Raw genomic sequence first — 20,630 nt, 5'->3', positions numbered from 1 at the left:
AGGCAGCAATCTCCTCCTTCCACTATCAGTGTCACCCCATCTCGGCATGAAACAACAAGAACCTCCGAGTTAACAAGCTACACCCTGTAAATGACACGTTACTCTAAAACTAACCTTGTCGCTAACGGCACAAGAGTTTACTAGCTAGTAGCTGTTGCCTTTTTTTGTGTGTGTGTGTGTGGGAATTTAGCCATTTTAATGCCAGGGTTCGCCTTCCCGCATGCAACACAAGCTCCCCCGACACTGACTTCTTCTTCTTCTTCTTCTCCCTCTTCGTCTTCTCCTTCTCCTTTTCCTTCTTCTTCCTCTTCTTCTCCTTCTTCTTCTTTGTCGTTGTCGTCTCCAGCTTTCACATATATGAGGGTAGTATTGAAGTGTATTTGCCCAAACTATTCCTTTAATCAGTATATTTTTTTATTTCAATATGTATGACTAGAGCTGCAACTAACAACTATTTTCATTAGAAATTAGGCTACAGATTGTTTTCATGATTATTTATTTAATTTTAGATTTTAGATTTAAGATTTTCAATTTAAAATCTCAAAAAATTGTGAAAAATGCTTATTACATTTTCCAAGAGTCCAAAGTGACGACTTCTTTTTTCCAACCAACAATTCAAAACCCAAAGACTCTTTAGTTACTATGAGAAATGACAAAGAAATGCAGCAAATCCTGATATTAAAGAAGCTGGAACCAGCAAATATTTGACATTTTTACTTGAAAAATGACAAACGATTAATGGATTATCAAAATAGTTTGCAATTATTTTTGTTTTAATCGAGTATTTGATGCAGCTCTAATATCAACATGGCAGTATGTCACTTTTATTTATTTAACCCAATATCACGTTTTTATCTCAGAGGGCTTTATAGTCTGTACATGCAACACCACGGATTTGGATAAGAAAAAACATCCAGCATTCAAAGGACGAAGAGGCCTCAGGAGGAGCAGCTTTCAGGATGAATAAACATGCAGTGAGAGTACACAGAAGTAGCAGTCGTAGAATTACAAAAGAGCAGTGAATCCCAACCAGTGGTACTTGTACCCGAGGGGGGTACCTCTGCACTTGTCAGGGGGTGTGTGCAAAGTTAGTGGAGTAGCTCTGCTAATTAGGGAAGTTTAGTGTGTCACCTTGGGGTATTTTTTTAATCATCAGACCATTTTAATGGATCAAAAGATTAATTTGGAAAATAATCTGCAGATTAATGGATCAATCATCAGTTTCACTTCTACTCCTCTTTTTTCTTCAGTTACTCCCCTTCTCCTCCACGCCCCCCTCCCTCTTTTTTTTCCATCACCAAGTACACCACATGGGAATAACGTGCAAGTCCCACCACCCCCACCTCCCCTACTGCTTAGGTTGCCGTGGCGACGGAGCTTCTGCTGTACGGCACTCACACGATTCAAAGTGAAATCAAGTGCACACACACCTTTTAGACAGCTATACATCTTTAATGTGTGTCCATATTAACCCATATCTCCCCAGTAGCTGCTGCTGTCACTGCTGGCCTACTTCTGAAAGCACATTCAAACACAGTGTGTGGCTGGTTTGGCCTGGATCAGACCTCTGTGGCTTTACAGGGGCTAATCTAGATTTAGACGACCCACTCGGCTGCATCACAAGAACTCTGCCCGGTTGGGTTGCAGATATAAACAGACAGTAATGACATGGAGAGCAAATTTTCTGTCTTATCAAAAGGACTCTGGTGTGCATCATTTTAAGCACGAAACTGTGGGAGACACCAAGCTGGAAAAAAACAATTAATTTAAAAAATGAAGAGCATATCTCTTAACTGACAATAGACTCAACAGTCTGAGAACATCACCTTTTTTCTTCACTGGACAAACTTACTCTCCAACCACCTATATAGCCTGCAGGTGCATGCAATGAGTTCATGTCATGTCAAATTAAAAAAAAGATGGCAACACAACGTTTAAGTCAATAAATCAGAACTATACATGACAAAATGTAATGGTAATAATAATTCTTTACTGAATGTTAAAGCATACAATGGTATTTTAGACAGTAGTGTTCTTCAAAACCGTTAATAAAAGACCCTTTTCTGACATGGCAAGGCCCAAATGCTCAAAGCAGATCCATCAAGAAAAATGATTTCCCCAGTTTTTTGTGTAAGAACTTTACTGTACTGTTACAGCCGCAGATAAATGCCAATACATACGGACTAAGATGTTGGGTGTCCTTGTACATTTGTAATACTATTGGAAAATCAAACAGGTATGTAGTTGTGTTATGTCATGGCTCATCTCTAACAATCATTAATAATTGTGAATTTATAGATGATTAAACTTTAGTCCATAGTTATTTCACTGTTAACAATGAAAGCAATTCTTTATTGAAAAGTTACAGCTGATGTTTATCATGCTTCGTAAATATGTAATAAATACTTATATGTAAAAAAAATAAATACTTATATGTAAAAAATACTATAAACTATACTATAAATACTATACTGTATATAGTTCATCTATAAACATTGTTTGGATGGCCTTTATGAAGTTGCGACCAATGTCTATTAACAAACCTTTATTGCTTAATAAATGGTTTATAAAAAACATTTTATAGTCTAATAACTATTTACTAATAGTTATGTCCATTCACACACCGACATTCATACACTGATGGCAGAGGCTGCCATGCAAGGTGCCAACCTGCTCGTCAGGAGCAATTTTTGGGTTCATCATCTTGCTCAAGGATGCTTCGACATGCAGTGCCAGGGATCAGATTAGTTGATGACGTGCTCTACCTCCTGAGCTAGCTAGTTTGATTAACTATAAATTAACTTCAAGTGTAACCCTTATCTCTACTACCAACTGTCACGAAAATGCTGCAGTGCCAAACCAAGAAAACCCTAAACAGTAGTAATGATGATAATAACAACTTTATTTATACAGCAGCTTTCAAAAGAGCTTCCAAAATAATTTTAATAATTGATAGAAACCATCAAATGTTAAACTGACATAAACAAACACAAATCATTCAAGACAAAATAGAAAAGCTCTCCTCTAACACAGTCAGCAGTTTTAAAAAAAGATCAAAGATAATGAGGCACAACCAGAGACTTTTTATCCCACACATTCTTCTCCCTTGACAAAACTTGACACCTTTATTACCCTCAATTCAACTGGACCGCTAACGGTTCAGTCACAGATTTTGGGTTTGTTATGCTAGGAGCGTTCAATTTAGCCTTGAGCTGCTAACCTCGAGCAGAGATGAGCAGCGAGCTACAGAGGTTTGGCTCCAAACCCCCAGATTTCATTCAAACTTGGAGTCTTCAGCTGATCCTGACTCAAGTAACAATTGAGGCAATTGGACATTGGGTATTAGGTTTTATTCAACTTTCTTCACGTATGCAGTATGACTCTCAAAGACTGTAAAAAAGTCTTTGATGTGTGAAAGTGGTGGAGTTCCCTAAAGCAAAGGTGTGGTCATCCTGAGATTTTCATTTTATTAATGACTTGTTTTTGTTTCTGATATGTGACATTTTCTCCTTCCTTTCCAGACGGGTTCAGGGAAGACCTACACCATGGGGACAGGCTTCGACGTAAACATTGTAGACGAGGAGCTGGGTATCATCCCCCGTGCTGTCCACCACCTCTTTAAGGGCATCGAGGAGCGCCGAGAGGCTGCCCAGGAGCAGGGACGCCCTGTACCTGAGTTTAAGATCAACGCCCAGTTCCTCGAGGTAAATACCCACCTTTAAGCTAAAAAATATAAATTAAATAAAACAAACAAAATATAATCTTTCTCTGACTTGCACTATGACAGGCTGTACAGAGATGTCATGGGTCAGGCTTTTATTGTTGACACTGCTGGTTTAACAAGCTTTGACACCAGCGCTCCATCATTTAAAAACATCCACACTGACAATTGAACTGCAGCAGCTGTCGTCGGGGGGTTAGGAGGTGTCGGGGGGGATGGTGGTGTCTCAGTCTGGACAGGAAGAGTTAACAGGAATGATGTGAGGAGACAGTTGTGCCAGTCCGTCAGATTGTGACAGTGTTCAGATTCCTCGAGAAGACCCTGAACTGGAGAGTGGATGAGCTGTGGCCAAGAAATGTGGGAAATCAAACACAATCAGACAGTGATAGTTTCAGACATACTGTCTAAATTTGACCTTTTTTACATGGTGGCAGTTCTTATTTCCTCATATTCACTTGTGTTGTCTTCACTTGATTCACTTTTCTGAATCAAGTGATTCTTATTAAAAGTGTTGCGGCATCGCTGTACCAGCCTGTCTGTTTTCTGCGTCCGTGTCTGGCGGCGTTGTACCTCCCAGCAGCTGTTTGAACACACTGTTATAACTGATTTCACCATTTCACTGATTTATTAAAGAATATAACATATTGATGTTAAACATGTAATTTAATACAAATACAGTAAACAGTATCTCATAAGAGACATCTCTTTGTCGTCCATGGAGAAAGTCCCCAGACTCCCATAAAAAACACTCAATTTTCAGACTAGTTGCGTTTGGAGAAACTTTATAAACTTTGTGAAATGCTGTTTACAACAAATTCTTCACTATTTGGGTCAGCTTGTTAATTCAGCAAATGTTATACATCATGATATTTCTTTCTTTATGTCAAAAATCATATCCGTTTGCTTCAGTGATGTCTCTTAGTTTTGGTTCTTATATTGTTCCTAAATACAATTCAAGAAGTTCACTATTACGGTCCGAAATGTTATGAATTTGAGTCTTTAATATTCTGTGAATTTTAATGATTTAATCCATGATTTGAAGTGATGTATCTGACCAGTTAAACTGTGTGTCTGTGTGTGTTTTGGCTCTCTGTAGCTTTATAATGAGGAAGTTCTGGACCTGTTCGACTCCACAAGAGACATGAAGCAGAAATCTCATATCAAGATCCACGAAGATGCCAGCGGGGGAATCTACACAGTAGGAGTGACCACACGGACTGTGTCCTCCGAGGCCGAGGTAAAAGAGTGTGTGTGTGTGTATGTGTGTGTTTATAACAAACATCTAAGTGTTGATATGCCTAACTTCTTTACTGAGATGGGTCTTTGAACAGGACTTTATCACTGCTCAAATCTACAAAATTTGTGTCTGTATGTTTTCATTGGTTTGGAAATAAAATGAGGATTAAATAAGTAAACGTTTGAATGTTTATTAATGGATCTACACTCTTGATTGTGAATCTCTTTACCACCACGAGGCCAAAAAGACTTTTATTCACTTATTACTCATATATTATTCATTCCTTCACTGATGTTTGCTTTTATAAATGTTAGTGTTTGTTGTTCCGAGCTGTGAGTTTAACATTTAAAGGTCGTTCTCTTCCTGTTCAGATGATGCAGTGCCTGAAGCTCGGAGCTCTGTCTCGCACCACAGCCAGCACTCAGATGAACGTCCAGAGCTCTCGATCCCACGCCATCTTCACCATCCACCTGTGCCAAGTTCGCGTCTGTGCCTCTGACAATGTTCGTACATTCTGAGTATCTTTTTAAAATGCCTTTTTTAAAGGGATAGCACAGTGATGTGTAACTAACTCGTGTTTGTCATTGTCATTCAGCAAGAAACTGACACTGATAACAGAGTCTCCAACGGAAACTCCGAGATGGACGAGTACGAGACACTGACAGCCAAGTTTCACTTTGTGGACCTGGCCGGTTCTGAGAGGCTGAAGAGAACCGGAGCGACAGGCGATCGAGCCAAAGAGGGCATCTCCATCAACTGTGGATTGGTGAGCTTCTTCCTCCTCCTCTTTGACACTCCAGCAGGATTTGTGAAGTCACTCAGGGATGCAGAGAAGCCACTGATATTTAAGAGTTGGCCGCCATCTAGTGGCAAAATTTCATAAATGCACATCCTGCGCTACAAGAAATAATGAACAGGTGAAGGATAAACATGTAAACATTTTATTTTTAAAGCTACATAAGTGGCATGATGTACTGAATAAAAGCCATTTTAACATAATTTCTGCTATTGGAGCTGTCACTTCCACTTATTTTAGATGTGTTGATGGCAGCAGTGAAAGTCTAGCTTAAACTTCAGCTGCAGTGTTATTGTTTCTTTTTCTTGAAGAAAGGGCACATCATGAGGTAGTTTTTTGTCAGTATCACTGTCTAGCAGGTTTCCAGATGCAGAAAGTAGAACAATTGCTACATTTTATGGGTAAACAGTGACAACAAGAACTGTACGAAGAGACCATAATTGAACATCTGATACATGGTACAGCTTCTCCCCTGTATGCCCAACTAAGGTGAAAAATATAATTACTTCCTCCAGACTCATCAGAATCATTAGCCCTTGTAAAACAGTGATTCTGCAATACTGCCACAATGAAGGCTTGTCATTATGCTGGTTCTGCTTTTTTTTTTAAAAAAGGTAAAGTGTTAGGGAAGCCAGATAGGTGTGCATTGTAACACTACATCTCCAGCTCGTCTGATGTGTGACAAATATTCTATATCTATTCTATATATATTAACAATAACAATGCCATAATTTGACAATAACAAACATTTACCTTCCCTGTTATATGGTGGTTGATCTCTTCCTCTACTCGGAGGGTAAGGAGCTCACAGACCTTGCATTGTCTCCCCAATTCGCAGACATTTTCATTTGCTGTTTATCTTATTTGAGTTAAAACCCCCAGTGGTTCATCAAAACATCACAACCCTGTCACATCCTGCTGGCTCACTCTTCCTATATAGATGGTAATCTGCACCATTACTACCTCTAGTGCCGGCTTAAATGGGGAACAACAATGCCCCCCAATTCCGTGTTCATACCTTTTATACAGAAATGTGAGGTGGAGTAATGGCGCAATATTCTGGTCTTGAACAGGCTGTGTAAAATGGGCTATTGGGCTCTTATTCGGTTAACGCACGAATAGAAAAGTCGAGGAATAAAATGCAACAGCTAGGAACCATGTGTATGTGATGAGCAGCATGTTCATATATTGTGTTTTTTTCTGATCCATATTATTCCAGTTTCATACTTGACATAGTAAACTGCTGAATCACCTTGAAATATTTTCTCCTCTGATTCTCTTCCTGTTGCTGCAGCTTGCTCTGGGGAATGTAATCAGTGCTTTGGGTGACCGAGGCAAGCGGGCCTCACATGTGCCTTACAGAGACTCCAAACTCACTCGACTTCTACAGGACTCATTAGGAGGAAACAGGTTTGTGGACTGAACTGATTTCAACTTTTTTACTCATGTGCCACTTGTACAAAGAGAGATTTTGGAATCAGCAAACCAAACTTCTTTCTTTCATCAAACTTAATAGAGTAAATACAACCCTGCAACTTTTTATCATGATATATTAATGCAAAAATGAGTGGCAGAATAAATCAAAATCAGAAAAATAGAGTCTGCACCCTAAATAATGCTCCTATGAACATTTATTACCTCTTCTTCAAAAAGGCCCTTCTTGCTGGTCTGAAGACCTAAACTGTTATTACAACATAATATTAAATATCCGGCTTTCTTCTTGTCTCAGCCAAACTGTAATGATCGCCTGCATCAGCCCATCTGACCGCGACTTCATGGAGACGCTGAACACATTAAAGTATGCCAACCGAGCCCGCAACATCAAGAACAAGGTGATGGTGAACCAGGACAAGGCCAGCCAGCAAATCAGCGCACTGAGGACAGAGATCGCTCGACTGCAGATGGAGCTGATGGAGTACAAGACGGTAGGGAGAGAGGACATCATAGGGCAGAGAGTGCATTGGAAACCTGAAATAAAAGATAACCTTGAATATCTCATGTCAGGGAGCTGTCAAGGACATACTTTAATTGTCCTATGTACTGCCTCTTCCTCCTTTATACAGGGTAAACGCATGGCGGGTGAGGACGGTGTGGAGAGTTTCAGCGACATGTTCCACGAGAACTCAATGCTGCAGACGGAGAACAGCAACCTGAGGGTGAGAGTGAAGGCAATGCAAGAGACCATCGATGCTCAGAGGGCACGACTCACCCAGCTAATCAGTGACCAGGCCAATCAGGCCCTCTCCAAAGCAGGTAGGTTCAGACCTGCTGACTTAAAGTCTTTTAAGTATTGGCAAATATGTGTTTTTTGTTTTTATTTTTTCATCGTTAAATCTCATCTTTTGTATGAATTGCTTGATTCTCCTCTTTGCAACATCCCATTGAATACATGATCGGGTCATGTTTAGTTTGATTAGAAAATCCATTTTCTCCTGCTTTTTCTCCACTTAAATTGTCTTAATTTTTTTCCAGGTGAAGGTGGAACTGAAGAAATTGGAAACATGATTCAGGGTTACATCAAAGAGATTGAGGACCTCAGGTAAACAACTCTGACTGTCGATTTTAGAAATGCTAACCGTTAGAAGTTGAGATGAGACAGGAGAAGCATAACACAATTTCAAAAACGTTTGGCCTTTCAGCACAAGATGCATCATACTCCAGTCTCTGATTAAAAGTATTTTAGTATTTTATTTATCTGGGAGAGATGAAAAAGCTCAAAATTGAAAGGAGAAATGAAAAATCATGGTATATTTTCAAGTTCTTTGCCCTGGCTCATATGTGTCTTCCTCCTGTTTCTATTTCACCCTCAGAGCCAAACTCCTGGAGAGTGAGTCTGTTAACGAGCATTTGAGGAAGAATCTGTCTCGTGCCTCCAATCGTCAGTCGCTCTACGGAGGACCCGGCTCTTTCTCCTCCACGTCGCTGGCCCCTGAGAAGGAGACTTCTGACATCATCGAACTCGCCAAGAAGGACCTGGAGAAACTGAAGAAACGAGAGAAAAAGAAAAAGAAAAGGTAATAAAACTGTTGTAGACGTACAGTGTCAAATTTGATCTATGATTTGGCTGTTTCTGATTGGATGTGTTGTCGCTGGTGTGCATATCAAAGGCATATCACTGAACTCTTTGCCAAGTCAGTTTGGCTTGTTAGAAAAAGAAATACGGCATCATCTCAACAGGAACATACATTTTTAAAAAGCTTTAGTCATGAAAACTTTAAAAACAATAAATAGCATTAACATTTAATGTTTGTAATGTAGGTTGATGTTGTGATAGTATTTGAGTGCTGATGAACGTAAGAATTTGAATGAAAGGAGTAGGGCTGGGCGATATGGCCTAAAAATTTAATCTCCGATTTTTTCACACAAAACTCGATTTACGATTTTAATCGTTTTTTTTTTCCTTCTTAAAAACAAACTACAAATGACAAATAAATTACTCAAAGTATTGCTTTTATTGTAAACAAAATGGCCTTGCCATTGTAAATAGTGCACCTTCAAAATCATACACAGGACACACGCACACACATGGCATGTGTACCATTATGATGAATCATGCATGAACATTTTGTGGGAATAATGTATTAATTTGATTAAATACATTAATTGCATTATACATTAAGGGGGGCGTATATTTGGATTTTCCCAGTGGGGAACTCGTTATTTCGACATCACTTGAATGCAGCATTAGCCATTTAGACTCTTACCTATAGTGTTGTGCAGCCTGTGTCCAAAGCACTGGAGGTTATGCCACCCATTGTCTTTCAGAGCTTTGATCATGTTGGTGCTGCTGTCTGTTGTCATACAGATGTGTCGGTCTTCAGCAAGGTTCCAGGAGCTCAGAGCATCTTTTAGCCCCTGGGCAATTAGTTCACTCTGTGGTCTTCAGGGAAGTAAGCTGTTTGGAGGCAGACACTTTGCAGAGCCCAGTCGTCGTTGATAAAAAGCAACGTCAAACTCATGTAGGGCTGCATGGTTTGGCTGGACCATAGGTCTGTTGTTGTGGAGTAAAACGACACCCCCTCCAGCTCTCTAGCGATCTTTTCACATGTATATTTGTACAGGTGAGGTAAGGCAACTTTGGCAAAATACTTGCGGCTTGGTAGTACATACCTGGGGTCGAAAGTATTCAGCATGTGAATAAAGCCCAGCTTTTCCACTGTATATGGGCACCATATCTTTAGCGATATGCAACGTGACTTCATCTGTAATAGATGTCCACCAGGCCCCTTTCTTGTCATACGGGATACAATGAGAAAGTGATTCCGCTAATGTTGGCTGCTTTTTAGCCAGTGTTTGTGGGCTACATGTCGTAGTGAACAACATTTGTCCCACTCTGATGCATTGGTCTGTTTGAGATGCTGAAATAAATTGGTCTTGCTTGCAACAGCCTTTAAACAAACTTTGCAGAGGACCGTGGTTTGTTCGAGGTCTGAAGCCGCAAAACCGAACCAGTTCCATCTACTTACTACTGAGACTGTGTCTTTTTTGGGAACAAACTCTTTGCTTGCTGCATTGTTGTTGTGTTCGTCTCTCTGTGGGAAGTGAATGCGGGGGGGAGGGCGGAGTCCACTATGAAGTACGGGAGTCCATGGGGAGTAGCGGCGGAGGAAGTTAAAGAGAAAACCGATTTTCACAAACTCGAAACCACAAACTCGAATTAATCGATAAAATCGATTTATCGCCCAGCCCTAGAAAGGAGTAATTCCTGATGAGAAATATACAGCTGCTCTGATCAGAGTCTCCAGGTTGAAAATGATCCGAGTCGTGCTGTAGGACACTTTAAGGGGGGATTAAAAGATGGGACTTTCAGTGCAGAGCTTCCTCTGACCATTCTTTCCTCCATTCTTCCTTCCTTCGTTCATCTCTTGCTTCCTTCTCTCGTTTGACCCTTCACCCCTCCCTGAAGACTCCAGCTGCTGTTGGAGGAGAGAGAGAGGGAGGAAAGGGAGGAGGTGGTGGAAGAGGTTGAGGATGCCAGGTTTGTCAGAGCTTCCACCCTCCTGTTGCCATTCACCTTCCTTTGCTTCCCCTAATTCAGCATTTTGTTTTACTTTTATTTATTTTGGGCAGGTATTTCCCCACCTGGAGTGAGACTCATATCATAGAAGCACTTCCCCTCCCTAAAACTATTTTTTAACATATAATAAGCCCTTATCACTTTATAGATCTCCTGTGTGAACCCCGTAGCTCGTTCATTGACCCATCACGCTACATCCTCGCTTTCCTTTGCATCTTTTAATATTTTTACTGACGTTGTAATAAAGGCAACCTAGAACTAGAAAGAGTCTATTATGAGAGACTTTCAACACAAGGTCAACACTATTGTTTGCGCTTTTAGTAAAAATGTGTCCAGCAGATTATAGCTGCAGCTACTGATTGTTTTCATTATCTATTAAACTGCTGACTATATTTCAAAACAATGAATTGATTAACTGTAATAAGTAGGGCTACACCTGTGTAGTAGGGGATCACTACAGCTATCTCCAGATGGCAGGAGGACCAAGGATCTGGTCTAGGCTCCCCCAGCATGATTCAACTCAGACCTACACTATACATAGGTTGTAGTTTGGATCAGGATTTTCCAGTGTCACAGGGTCTCTGGTGGTCTAGTGTGTTACCTTTGTACATGTTAATATGACACCTCACTGCTTCTCCCAGCCGCTCCTAAGACAGTAGTCGGAATAAGTTGCCCCTGCTCCAGAGGAGAAATGGCTTCAAACTGCAGAAACACCAATAAAAGGATCTATTCTAGAAGAACGATGAAAAAATAATGAAATAATAAAAGCAGAATATATTACTGTGACAGTAGAAGTAGGTACAAGCTATTCTCAGTAAACCACATTCAATTTAAAAGGAAAATAAAATGTATACAAAATTTGTCTCAAACTGAGGTCTTAAATCGCTTTTTGTCCAACCAACAATCTAAAACTCAAAAACTTATAAAATAAAAAAATCCTTGACGCGTATGTGGTATTTTTGCTTGATAAATGACTTAAACGACCTAATAGTTCGCATTAATGAACTTGCATTTATATACCACTTTTCTAGTCTATTGACTGCTCAAAGTGCTTTACAACACTTGTTACAATCAGCCATTCACACATTGGACTTCCATGCAAGGTGCCCTGCTCATCAGAAGCAATACAGTGCTTCCTATCCAAGGTGCATCACGATATTTCTGTGTTCAAGAATGGAAGGATCAGCCTTTGGGAATAATTTGGGGATCAGTATCTTCCCCAGCGATACGTCGATGTGCAGCTGAGGGATCCGGGAATGAATTAGTGGACGACCTGCTCTACCTCCTGAGCCACAGTGGCCCGATCAAATTTCTTTGATCAGCTAATCTATTTATTGACTAATCGTTGCAGCTCAAGTTCAGATTACTGGTGTTGAAGGTTGAAACTTCCTAAAACATGTTGAAAGAGACTTGAGGTTGAGCGCACTGGCAGAATATGTATCCTCTTTTGTGACAGACGGGATATTCAAACATTGGACAAAAAATGTCTTTCTTTTCCGTTTTGGTCCGAATGATTTTGTGCCAAACACTGCCTAAACACTGCTAACCCTCTGTGTTCGGATAAAATATATTTATCCAACAGATCTGCTTCGTGGACTTGATCCACAAACAGTTTTTTCTTTTTGCTGCATATTTCTTCCATGTTTTTTTGCTTTTTCTGGTTTTGTTCAGACTCTGATTAGATGCCTCCCTCCTTTGTTAAAACAATACATTGTCTTTTTCACAAACAAGCTTGTGAAAATGGATCAGTGTTTTCTCTGTGTTCAGGTTTATAGTCCATGTCATGATTTAATGATCAAGGCTCTCTCGTTATGTTTTATGGATGATGTAAACAATGTTTTCTCTCATGAAAAATAAAGTGCCTACAGATGTCACAGAAAATTAACACCTTAACAGTTACCAGCTTTATTGCAACTGTGTTGAAGTCCATCAAATAGCTTGTTTGCCAAAAAGACAGTGTGATGCCTTAATGAGAACTGTGCATTATGTAATTTACAATGCTAAGAAGAGGAAACAATGTCTTTATTACCCATGAATGTTTTGATTACATGTGTGTTACAGTACCTGTGGAGGTGTACCATGTGCACCATGTGTTCTGCTCAGTAAACATTCATGGCACAGTCTAGATGTTTGATGTTTAACCATGTCTCAATGTTTCAGTGCCAACAAGGAGGAAGTTCCTGACAATGAGCAAGAAAAGGGCACAGAGAAGGAAATGGCAGAACGAGTCAACGAGGAGACAGAAATGGTACAACTGAAAGCCTCTTGTTTCATCTTTATTTTTGAATTGGTGGAGTGTCTCCTGATATTGAATTATTCGTATGTAATCTTTTAGGAGGTCCAGGAAGGCAGCGACCACGAGGAAGGGGAGGAGGAAGAGGAGGAGGAGGAAGAAGAGATGGATGTGGAGGAGAGCTCAGATGATTCTGACTCGGAGTCGGATGAAAAAGGTACGAGGGATGACATCTGGTCTCTCTGTCACTGGTTCATGTTAAAGGGGCTGCTGATTGTCCACCAGGGGGAGCTGTTCAATCAGTGGCCTTACACAAAACCGACCAGCACCACAGAACACTGTTTGGGGCTGTTGTGGTGGACAAACTGAGATCATTGTAGAAGTACTAACACCACACTGTAGAAATTCTCTGGTACAAGTAAAAGTCATGAATTGAAAGTCTTACTTAAAGTATGTAAGTATAGAAAACATACTTAAAAGTATTAAAGGTACACTACTCATTGCAAAAAAATGTCCCCTGTGACTGTTATACTGTTATGTATTATATCATTAGGTTATTATGACTCACACATTAATGAAAAAGCAGGCTTTTACTGTTGTATGTGGTTGAGGTGGACGTAATTTTTAAACTTTTTTTATGTAATAAATAGAAACTAATGGAGTTGCCTATCATTTTTCTGCCAAAATCAAATATATTTTATTTATATAGCCCAAAATCACAACATTGCCTCAGTGGGCTTTTCAATCTGTACATTGAGCGTAATATAGTAATTGTGGCTTTTACCATCTCTTTGATCATGTATACTATAATATATTCTTTAAAAAACTTTAAAATCAAGACATAAAACAGATGTAATGTCCTTCAAGTACATCCACAGTGGTCTTCCTCTGGCTACGATTCAACTCTGAAAGTTGGCACAACTCAGAAACACTTCAGGGAAGGAAAGCAACAACATGCCAGCATAATGGGAAAGAGCAATAATTTACTTAAATGGCGATGAGATGTTTACAGAGTTAAATGAATTTGTTCTAAACTCAACAATTAAAAGTACTGAGGCAAGCAACAAAGGGGTCCAAATAATCCAAATTGTGTTGAGTCAACGCTGTTACTTTAAGGATGTAAACACTTTTGTTAACTGCTCTCTTGCAAACTTTAAAAAACAAACGGAAGTAAAGTAATTAATGGGACAAAAGAAATATATTCTTCAAATAATATAAAATAGTTACAAGAGACATGTACTGGAGAAGCATCTTTTAACACCAGAACAAAACAAACTGTTGATTTGTGATCATCTGTGTCCAACAGAGAACTTCCAGGCTGATCTGGCCAACATCACCTGTGAGATCGCCATCAAGCAGAAGCTGATCGACGAGCTGGAGAACAGCCAGAGACGTTTGCACACGCTTAAACAGCAGTACGAGCAGAAGCTGATGATGCTGCAGTGCAAGATCAGGGACACCCAGCTGGAGCGGGACCGTGTCCTCCATAACATGAGTAAGACAAGGAGGCCAAGTACACCGTACATCACTTATCCAGTCATGGTCAGGAAGTTTGGATGAAACTGTGGGTTTAGGTGCTTTTGATCAGTTTATTTCAGTCTTAAGTTCTTGCTTGTCCTACTTATATTTGGAAGAATTTATATCTTACCCCACATGTTTGATCTCAGTTTTTGTTCTTTAGTAAGAAAGAATAAACACTGCAGACTTAAATTACTTTAGAGAATCCTTTAAAGTCTTTAAAGACTCCAGACAATGACAGATTTATGTTTATCAGCACTAATGGATCAAAGCTTTGTCTGATGCTGATTTTCAAAGTTTTCAGCTTGTCTAATTTAAAAAAAGCGTCCAAAAGAGATTTTTTGACAACTGCAGATGAAGGTTTCTAACTGTATAACCCATTTGAGAAAATACATTTGTATTTGCTGCGCAATGTGAGTGTTACATATGAACCTCTTCCAATTAAAAGTGATTGACGACATTTTTACAGCATTATTGCATTCTGTCTTTTAATGGATGGATTGATGATCAGTTTTCCATGATGTTTCTGTTTCATATTTTCAGATTCAGTAGAAAGTGGCACTGAGGACAAGGCTCGCAAGATAAAAGCTGAATATGAGAAGAAGCTGAGCGTCATGAACAAGGAGCTTCAGAAGCTCCATTCGGCTCAGAAGGAGCATGCCCGCCTGCTGAAGAACCAATCACAGTACGAGAAACAGCTGAAGAAGCTTCAGCTGGACGTGGCAGAAATGAAGAAGACAAAGGTGCGATTGGTTACAGTAGATGTCTGTGATCGTACTGTTCTGTAATGCTGCAAGTGGAAATGTGAGGTCTCAAGTCTAGAATTAAGTTTGTTTGGAAGGACCTGTTTCCATTGTGATTAACAAAAAATTTACCAGAACAGTTGATATAGCACTTAAAAATGAAGGTAGGGCATCATCAGAAACATCTAGTCCAGTTGGATCTGCAGGCTTCTCCGCCATCTGTTCTCTATATTTCATTGATGTATTTTTGCTATATTTGTGTGGATTATATGGATATTTTTTTATTTGATTGTTCCAGGTCCGTCTCATGAAGCAGATGAAGGAGCAGCAGGAGAAGAACAGGATGAACGAGTCTCGCAGAAACAGAGAAATTGCTTCCTTAAAGAAAGACCAGCGCAAGCAAGAGGTTAGTGTTAATCTACATCATGTTTTCCTTTCAGTTGGCTGAGATAATGTATTTCTGATATCATAATTTACCTGTTGTTTATACTGTACTTGTGTTATAGCACCAGCTAAGGTTGCTGGAGGCTCAGAAAAGGCAGCAGGAGCTCATTCTGCGGAGAAAGACTGAGGAGGTGAGCAGCAGCTGGAAATTAATGTTTTGACAGTATGGATGAATCATGTATGCAGAAATACATGTGATACATTATGGATGCAGAAGTGCACGTGGAACGCTTTCAGTTCACATTTCTGTTTGCAATGTCTGTCAGGTGACAGCTCTGAGGAGGCAAGCCAGGCCCACCTCAGGTAAGGTCGTCAGAAAGGTCAATCTCCCAGAACAAGTCCAGGACTCCACCCACAGACCTCCATCTGGCCGCATGTACTCCTCCGGCATCTCTGCTCCCAACGGCACTCGGTGAGTCTGTGTGTGCAGGTGTGTTCATTGCACATTTATGTTTCCAGGGAGCAAAATAAAGAGAACAGAAAATCCTTCAAATCCCTAAAATGTAACACAAATCTCTCCATGCAGATGGCTTTTTTGCAATACTTATGTTGGATTTTAAAACATAATTTTGCACCGGGAAGCAATGCAGACTTCTGATTACCAGCTCTGGAACAGCTTATCTGATATTATTCCTGAATGTGCTTAAAAGATCAGTCAATCACATTACTGACTGATGCTGTGTGTGCAGGTCTTCATACAGGCGTACAGTCGGTATATACTCCACCAGAATAGCACGGAATAAATGGCAGTCTCTGGAGCGAAGGATCACTGACGTCATCATGCAGAGGATGACCATCTCCAACATGGAGGCCGACATGAACCGCCTCCTCAAGGTAAAGCTACAGCAGTACGTTGTTATGCCAAAGTTACTGTAAGATGCCTTGATCTATTGATTGCAGAGCTAAAGAAGGATAATGACCAGAATGTTATCAAGTTTAAAATCTAAGATCTGAAGGAAATACGATTTTTTTATTGGGCTTTAATCTTGCGTGTACCTCTAAAATAGACTTGAGGCATAAATACATTCAGCTTCCGTTTGTGATTTTGCTCATGAGACACAGTTGAGACGTGAGCCTGAAAAGAGCTGCATGGATTAAAAAGCGAGTGTAGGCTATCTCTTGTGGTCTAGACACAAGGTTGTCAAACAAAAAAGCGTAACATTTTGTTGGAGGAAAGTATGGGTCTTCCCCAGATGCCAAAGGCAAGCCTGAGGGTATTACAAAAGTCAGAGTCTGAGCTGGGTTATGGTGTTGTTTTACATTATTATCTTTAATATCATAACCCAAATCATATCAGTAACGTTAACAGCTCTAATGGAGTGAAGTTTTGGTGAGCAGACATTTGGAGAACACTGTCAGATCAATGGAGAAGAGGCGGCTATGGTTTGCAACGAAGGATTTAAAATTTACTTGTCAATCACGCTGATTAACGGGGCTCAGCTGGCAGACATGCTGCTCCACCAGAAACATCTCTACATGCACAGCAGGGCGCAGATTTCAGAGACTATTTTTATATCATCTTAGTTCTGATGGTAAGTTAGCATGGGAAAGAACCTATTGTTGATCATCGCTTCAACCGTTGATGTATGATTCAATCACCATTTGGGACAAGCCCTTATCCTTGCCATCCTCAACATCAATAGAAAGTGTATAATATAAGAATAGTAATACACAAAGTAATTCATCAATAAGTAATATCAGGTATTCTGCTGATTCTATTAGATATTTTTCTGTTAAGCCTGTCCAGACAACATAGACTATAGAAGTGCAAGTCATTTTACCATTCACCATTTCACCAAATGCCCCCAAAAAAGTATAATCATGTATACTTTGTGTTTCAGTTGTCAGTAATTTTCCATTTAACTCTCTGCTGAATTAAAATGATCTGGCATTAGAGAGGCTTGAGAATGGTGTAGCAGATGTCGGTGAGGGGGCTGTTGACATGTATTCGTGTCAAATATGCAGCCTATGATATTTAACCAGTGAGAACTCTGTTTTGCCAAGTCATCTTGTTGTTGCATGAGCCATCGTCATCATTAATCGGCAACAAAACAAAAATAAACCCAGGCATAACTCTGGGAAGGGGGAATCTGTTACTCTCTGTTTCTCCATGGCCTTTACCATGTACTCATTTAGTAACTCAATTGGCTTAAATCTGAATCTCAAAGTTCTGTCCAGTTTCTTACAAGCCGGTGTGTTTATGTCTCATAGCAACGAGAGGAGCTGACCAAGCGTAAAGAAAAGGTCATCAGGAAGAGGGACCGACTGGTCAAGGAGGGGCCAGAGGCAGAGAAGGCGGTGCTTCCTCTGAACGAGGAAGTGGACGCACTGACAGCCAACATTGACTACATCAACGACAGCATCGCAGACTGTCAGGCCAACATCATGCAGATGGAGGAAACCAAGGTGAGACAGGCTATAAGCAGACTTGAGAATTTAGTTCTCCACATAAATGTCTTCATTTATTTGAAGTTTTCTGAAGTCATCCTGTTTTGTTTTTTCAGGAGGAAGGCGACACAGTGGACGTCTCTGCTGTGATTAGTTCCTGCAGCCTGACAGAAGCTCGTTTTCTGTTGGATCACTTCATGTCAATGGCTATCAACAAGGTACCAAGTCTTAGAATAGTGGTTATCAGGAGTAAGCACATTGGTACAGTTAAAATATATCACCACGGTCTGTGCTTATGGCTGCTCTATGACTTGAAAAGGATTTTTAGGTACATATCAACACCTCTCTTTGCCTAATTTTCACAATTTCACTTTTTAACATCAACTTGGTCAGAGATTACAGAAGGAAGTTTGCCATTTGGTTAAATCTGCCACATGGTGATGTCATCTAATACACATGATCCCTGATTTTAGATCATCATTGGGTCTTTGTAATACTCTAATTCCAGCAACTTTAGAAAAATGCATCAACTACAGATAAATATGACCATGTGTGATACAGTATGTAATTATGTTCATTATTAATGTAGTTATTTAATCTATGGCAAGTGAATAACACTGTAAACATTGTATGATTTCAGGGTCTCCAGGCAGCCCAGAGGGAGTCTCAGGTGAAGGTGATGGAAGGCCGGCTGAAGCAGACGGAGATCACCAGCGCCACACAGAACCAGCTGCTCTTTCACATGCTGAAGGAGAAGGCCGAGTTCAACCCGGAGCTGGATGCACTGCTGGGGAATGCACTGCAAGGTAACAGCAACGTTTAGTGAGGTGGAAGTGGAGATGAGGACCCAAAAACGCAGACCAGAGCCCTGGATTAACCCAGCCCAACTCCCAGAAGTGTCATGTCAAAGAAAACTGGGATGTAGTTTTTTTCTGGGATGATGATGAGGTTTCTCTTCCACAAGTTAATTCTGTTAAAAACGTGTGTCCGCACATCTGGGGATGTGGACTGGGTTGCTGGTCAGTTGCATGATTGGGCCTATTGACCTACTCTTGCCTGTTGCCTTCTGCTGAACAGAAGCTGGCCTAATTTTTAAACTGCTGTTATTTGGCTCTATTTTTAAAGTCTGGTACAAACATCATATTCCAATAATGAATATTCCAAAAACTTTTCAACTTTAAAACTACAAATTTTATAGGTTACGCATGTACTGTAATTTTATAACATTTTTGGCCAGCCTCTGTTCAGCAGGATGTTTTGTTTACAGTAGCTGCACTTCATTTTCTTTGGTTTGTTTTGTAGAATTTCGGGGGACTGTGTTTTTGATTTGTGCATTGCCTTTTTTCTGTTCCCCCACGTTTTCTTTTTTTGTTTTCTTATGTTTTTACAGAGCTAGGTAACATCCCAGCTGGTAAGTGAAATCATATTAGACTCTTATCTGTGTTATGGATGCATGGTTCCTTCCCTTTGCACTTTGTAAACTAACGAAACATAACATGAACAGGTGCATGAGGTGCAATGCAACCAGGCTTCCCTCCATCTGTCTGCTGACCTTCTCCCTTCCCCTTCATCTGGATACACTCCTCCTCCTACTCCTTTTTGTCCTCCTCCTAGATCACCATGTGCTACAGCCTCCATGCTTTAGCACCCTGCTAACCCCAGACCCTTCCACAGGAACCATACAACATGGATATTTTAGCTCTGCCGGACCTTGTATGTCAGCTGGCCCCATTGGGATCAATGGACTAATGATTCCTCACAATCCTTCACCTTGTTGTCTCATATCAGGTCTTTTACCTTCGCCCCAACTCGCCCACACATCTTTCTCTATAACCCTCCCCACCTGACTGCTCTCTGACCTCTCACCTTCTTCGATCCATCTGATCCAATTGAGCTCAGTGAGGACCAAGATTTTGTTTGTCAAAACAGCATGGCGCTGCGCTGACATCGCCCCATCTGCTTCATTTGTTCATCTTCTCTACATCAATTTGCGCAGCTATTTAATAAAACGTCAAGAGAACTGCTTCACCCTTTAGTGAAAGTAAGCAAAATGATAAATCATGTAGTCCTAGACATGGTGTACTTGCTGAGAACGGTTGTAAAAAGACATGAGAAGTCAACTCACCCGAGAGAGTTTCTTCCCAATTCTGATATTATTAACTGATCTTATTTGACAGAAAATGGAGACGATAGCAGCAGTGATGAGTCTGCCCAGAGCCCTTCTGCTGAGGGAAAGTAAGTCTGTGTGCTGTGTCATGTCATGGTATTTTGTGTTATGTTGTGTTATATTGTGTCATGTTGTCATCCTAATTTATGCTATGTTCTGTTCTATTGTGTTGCATCATGTTATGTTGTGTTGTGTTGCATCATGTTATGTTGCTTCATGTCAAGTTAGGCGTGTTTACATTTTGTTTTATGTTGTGTTGTCTTTTTATGTTCTGTTGTGTCATGTTCTGTTGTGTTGTTGCATGTTACGTTGTGTTATACATTATGTTATGCTTAGAACTTTGCTGTCTTGTGCTGTTATGTTAGT

General features: G+C 40.2%; 1 protein-coding gene across 4 annotated transcripts in view; it reads left to right on the top strand.

Annotated features, from left to right (window-relative positions):
• kif21a (kinesin family member 21A) overlaps positions 1–20,630 on the top strand; it is a 58,537-nt gene that overhangs the window by 25,006 nt on the left and 12,901 nt on the right. For 3 of the 4 annotated variants that reach the window (XM_073471578.1, XM_073471580.1, XM_073471577.1), the window contains exons 3-24: positions 3,522–3,704; positions 4,818–4,958; positions 5,330–5,461; positions 5,554–5,724; positions 7,049–7,164; positions 7,484–7,679; positions 7,818–8,007; positions 8,227–8,293; positions 8,565–8,768; positions 12,932–13,019; positions 13,107–13,221; positions 14,311–14,499; positions 15,066–15,265; positions 15,564–15,671; positions 15,772–15,840; positions 15,976–16,121; positions 16,399–16,543; positions 17,921–18,115; positions 18,214–18,315; positions 18,738–18,903; positions 19,488–19,508; positions 20,275–20,332. In XM_073471578.1, the coding sequence (XP_073327679.1) occupies positions 3,522–3,704; positions 4,818–4,958; positions 5,330–5,461; positions 5,554–5,724; positions 7,049–7,164; positions 7,484–7,679; positions 7,818–8,007; positions 8,227–8,293; positions 8,565–8,768; positions 12,932–13,019; positions 13,107–13,221; positions 14,311–14,499; positions 15,066–15,265; positions 15,564–15,671; positions 15,772–15,840; positions 15,976–16,121; positions 16,399–16,543; positions 17,921–18,115; positions 18,214–18,315; positions 18,738–18,903; positions 19,488–19,508; positions 20,275–20,332 (3,002 nt within the window). The remainder of the gene's footprint in view (positions 1–3,521; positions 3,705–4,817; positions 4,959–5,329; positions 5,462–5,553; positions 5,725–7,048; positions 7,165–7,483; positions 7,680–7,817; positions 8,008–8,226; positions 8,294–8,564; positions 8,769–12,931; positions 13,020–13,106; positions 13,222–14,310; positions 14,500–15,065; positions 15,266–15,563; positions 15,672–15,771; positions 15,841–15,975; positions 16,122–16,398; positions 16,544–17,920; positions 18,116–18,213; positions 18,316–18,737; positions 18,904–19,487; positions 19,509–20,274; positions 20,333–20,630) is intronic. The other variant, XM_073471579.1, reaches the window with a different exon arrangement.

This window comes from Pagrus major, chromosome 8 (assembly GCF_040436345.1).
Source record: "Pagrus major chromosome 8, Pma_NU_1.0".
Taxonomy (NCBI): domain Eukaryota; kingdom Metazoa; phylum Chordata; class Actinopteri; order Spariformes; family Sparidae; genus Pagrus; species Pagrus major.
The sequence above is the reverse complement of the archived record's forward strand: the minus strand, read 5'-3'. Positions and strand labels throughout refer to the sequence as shown.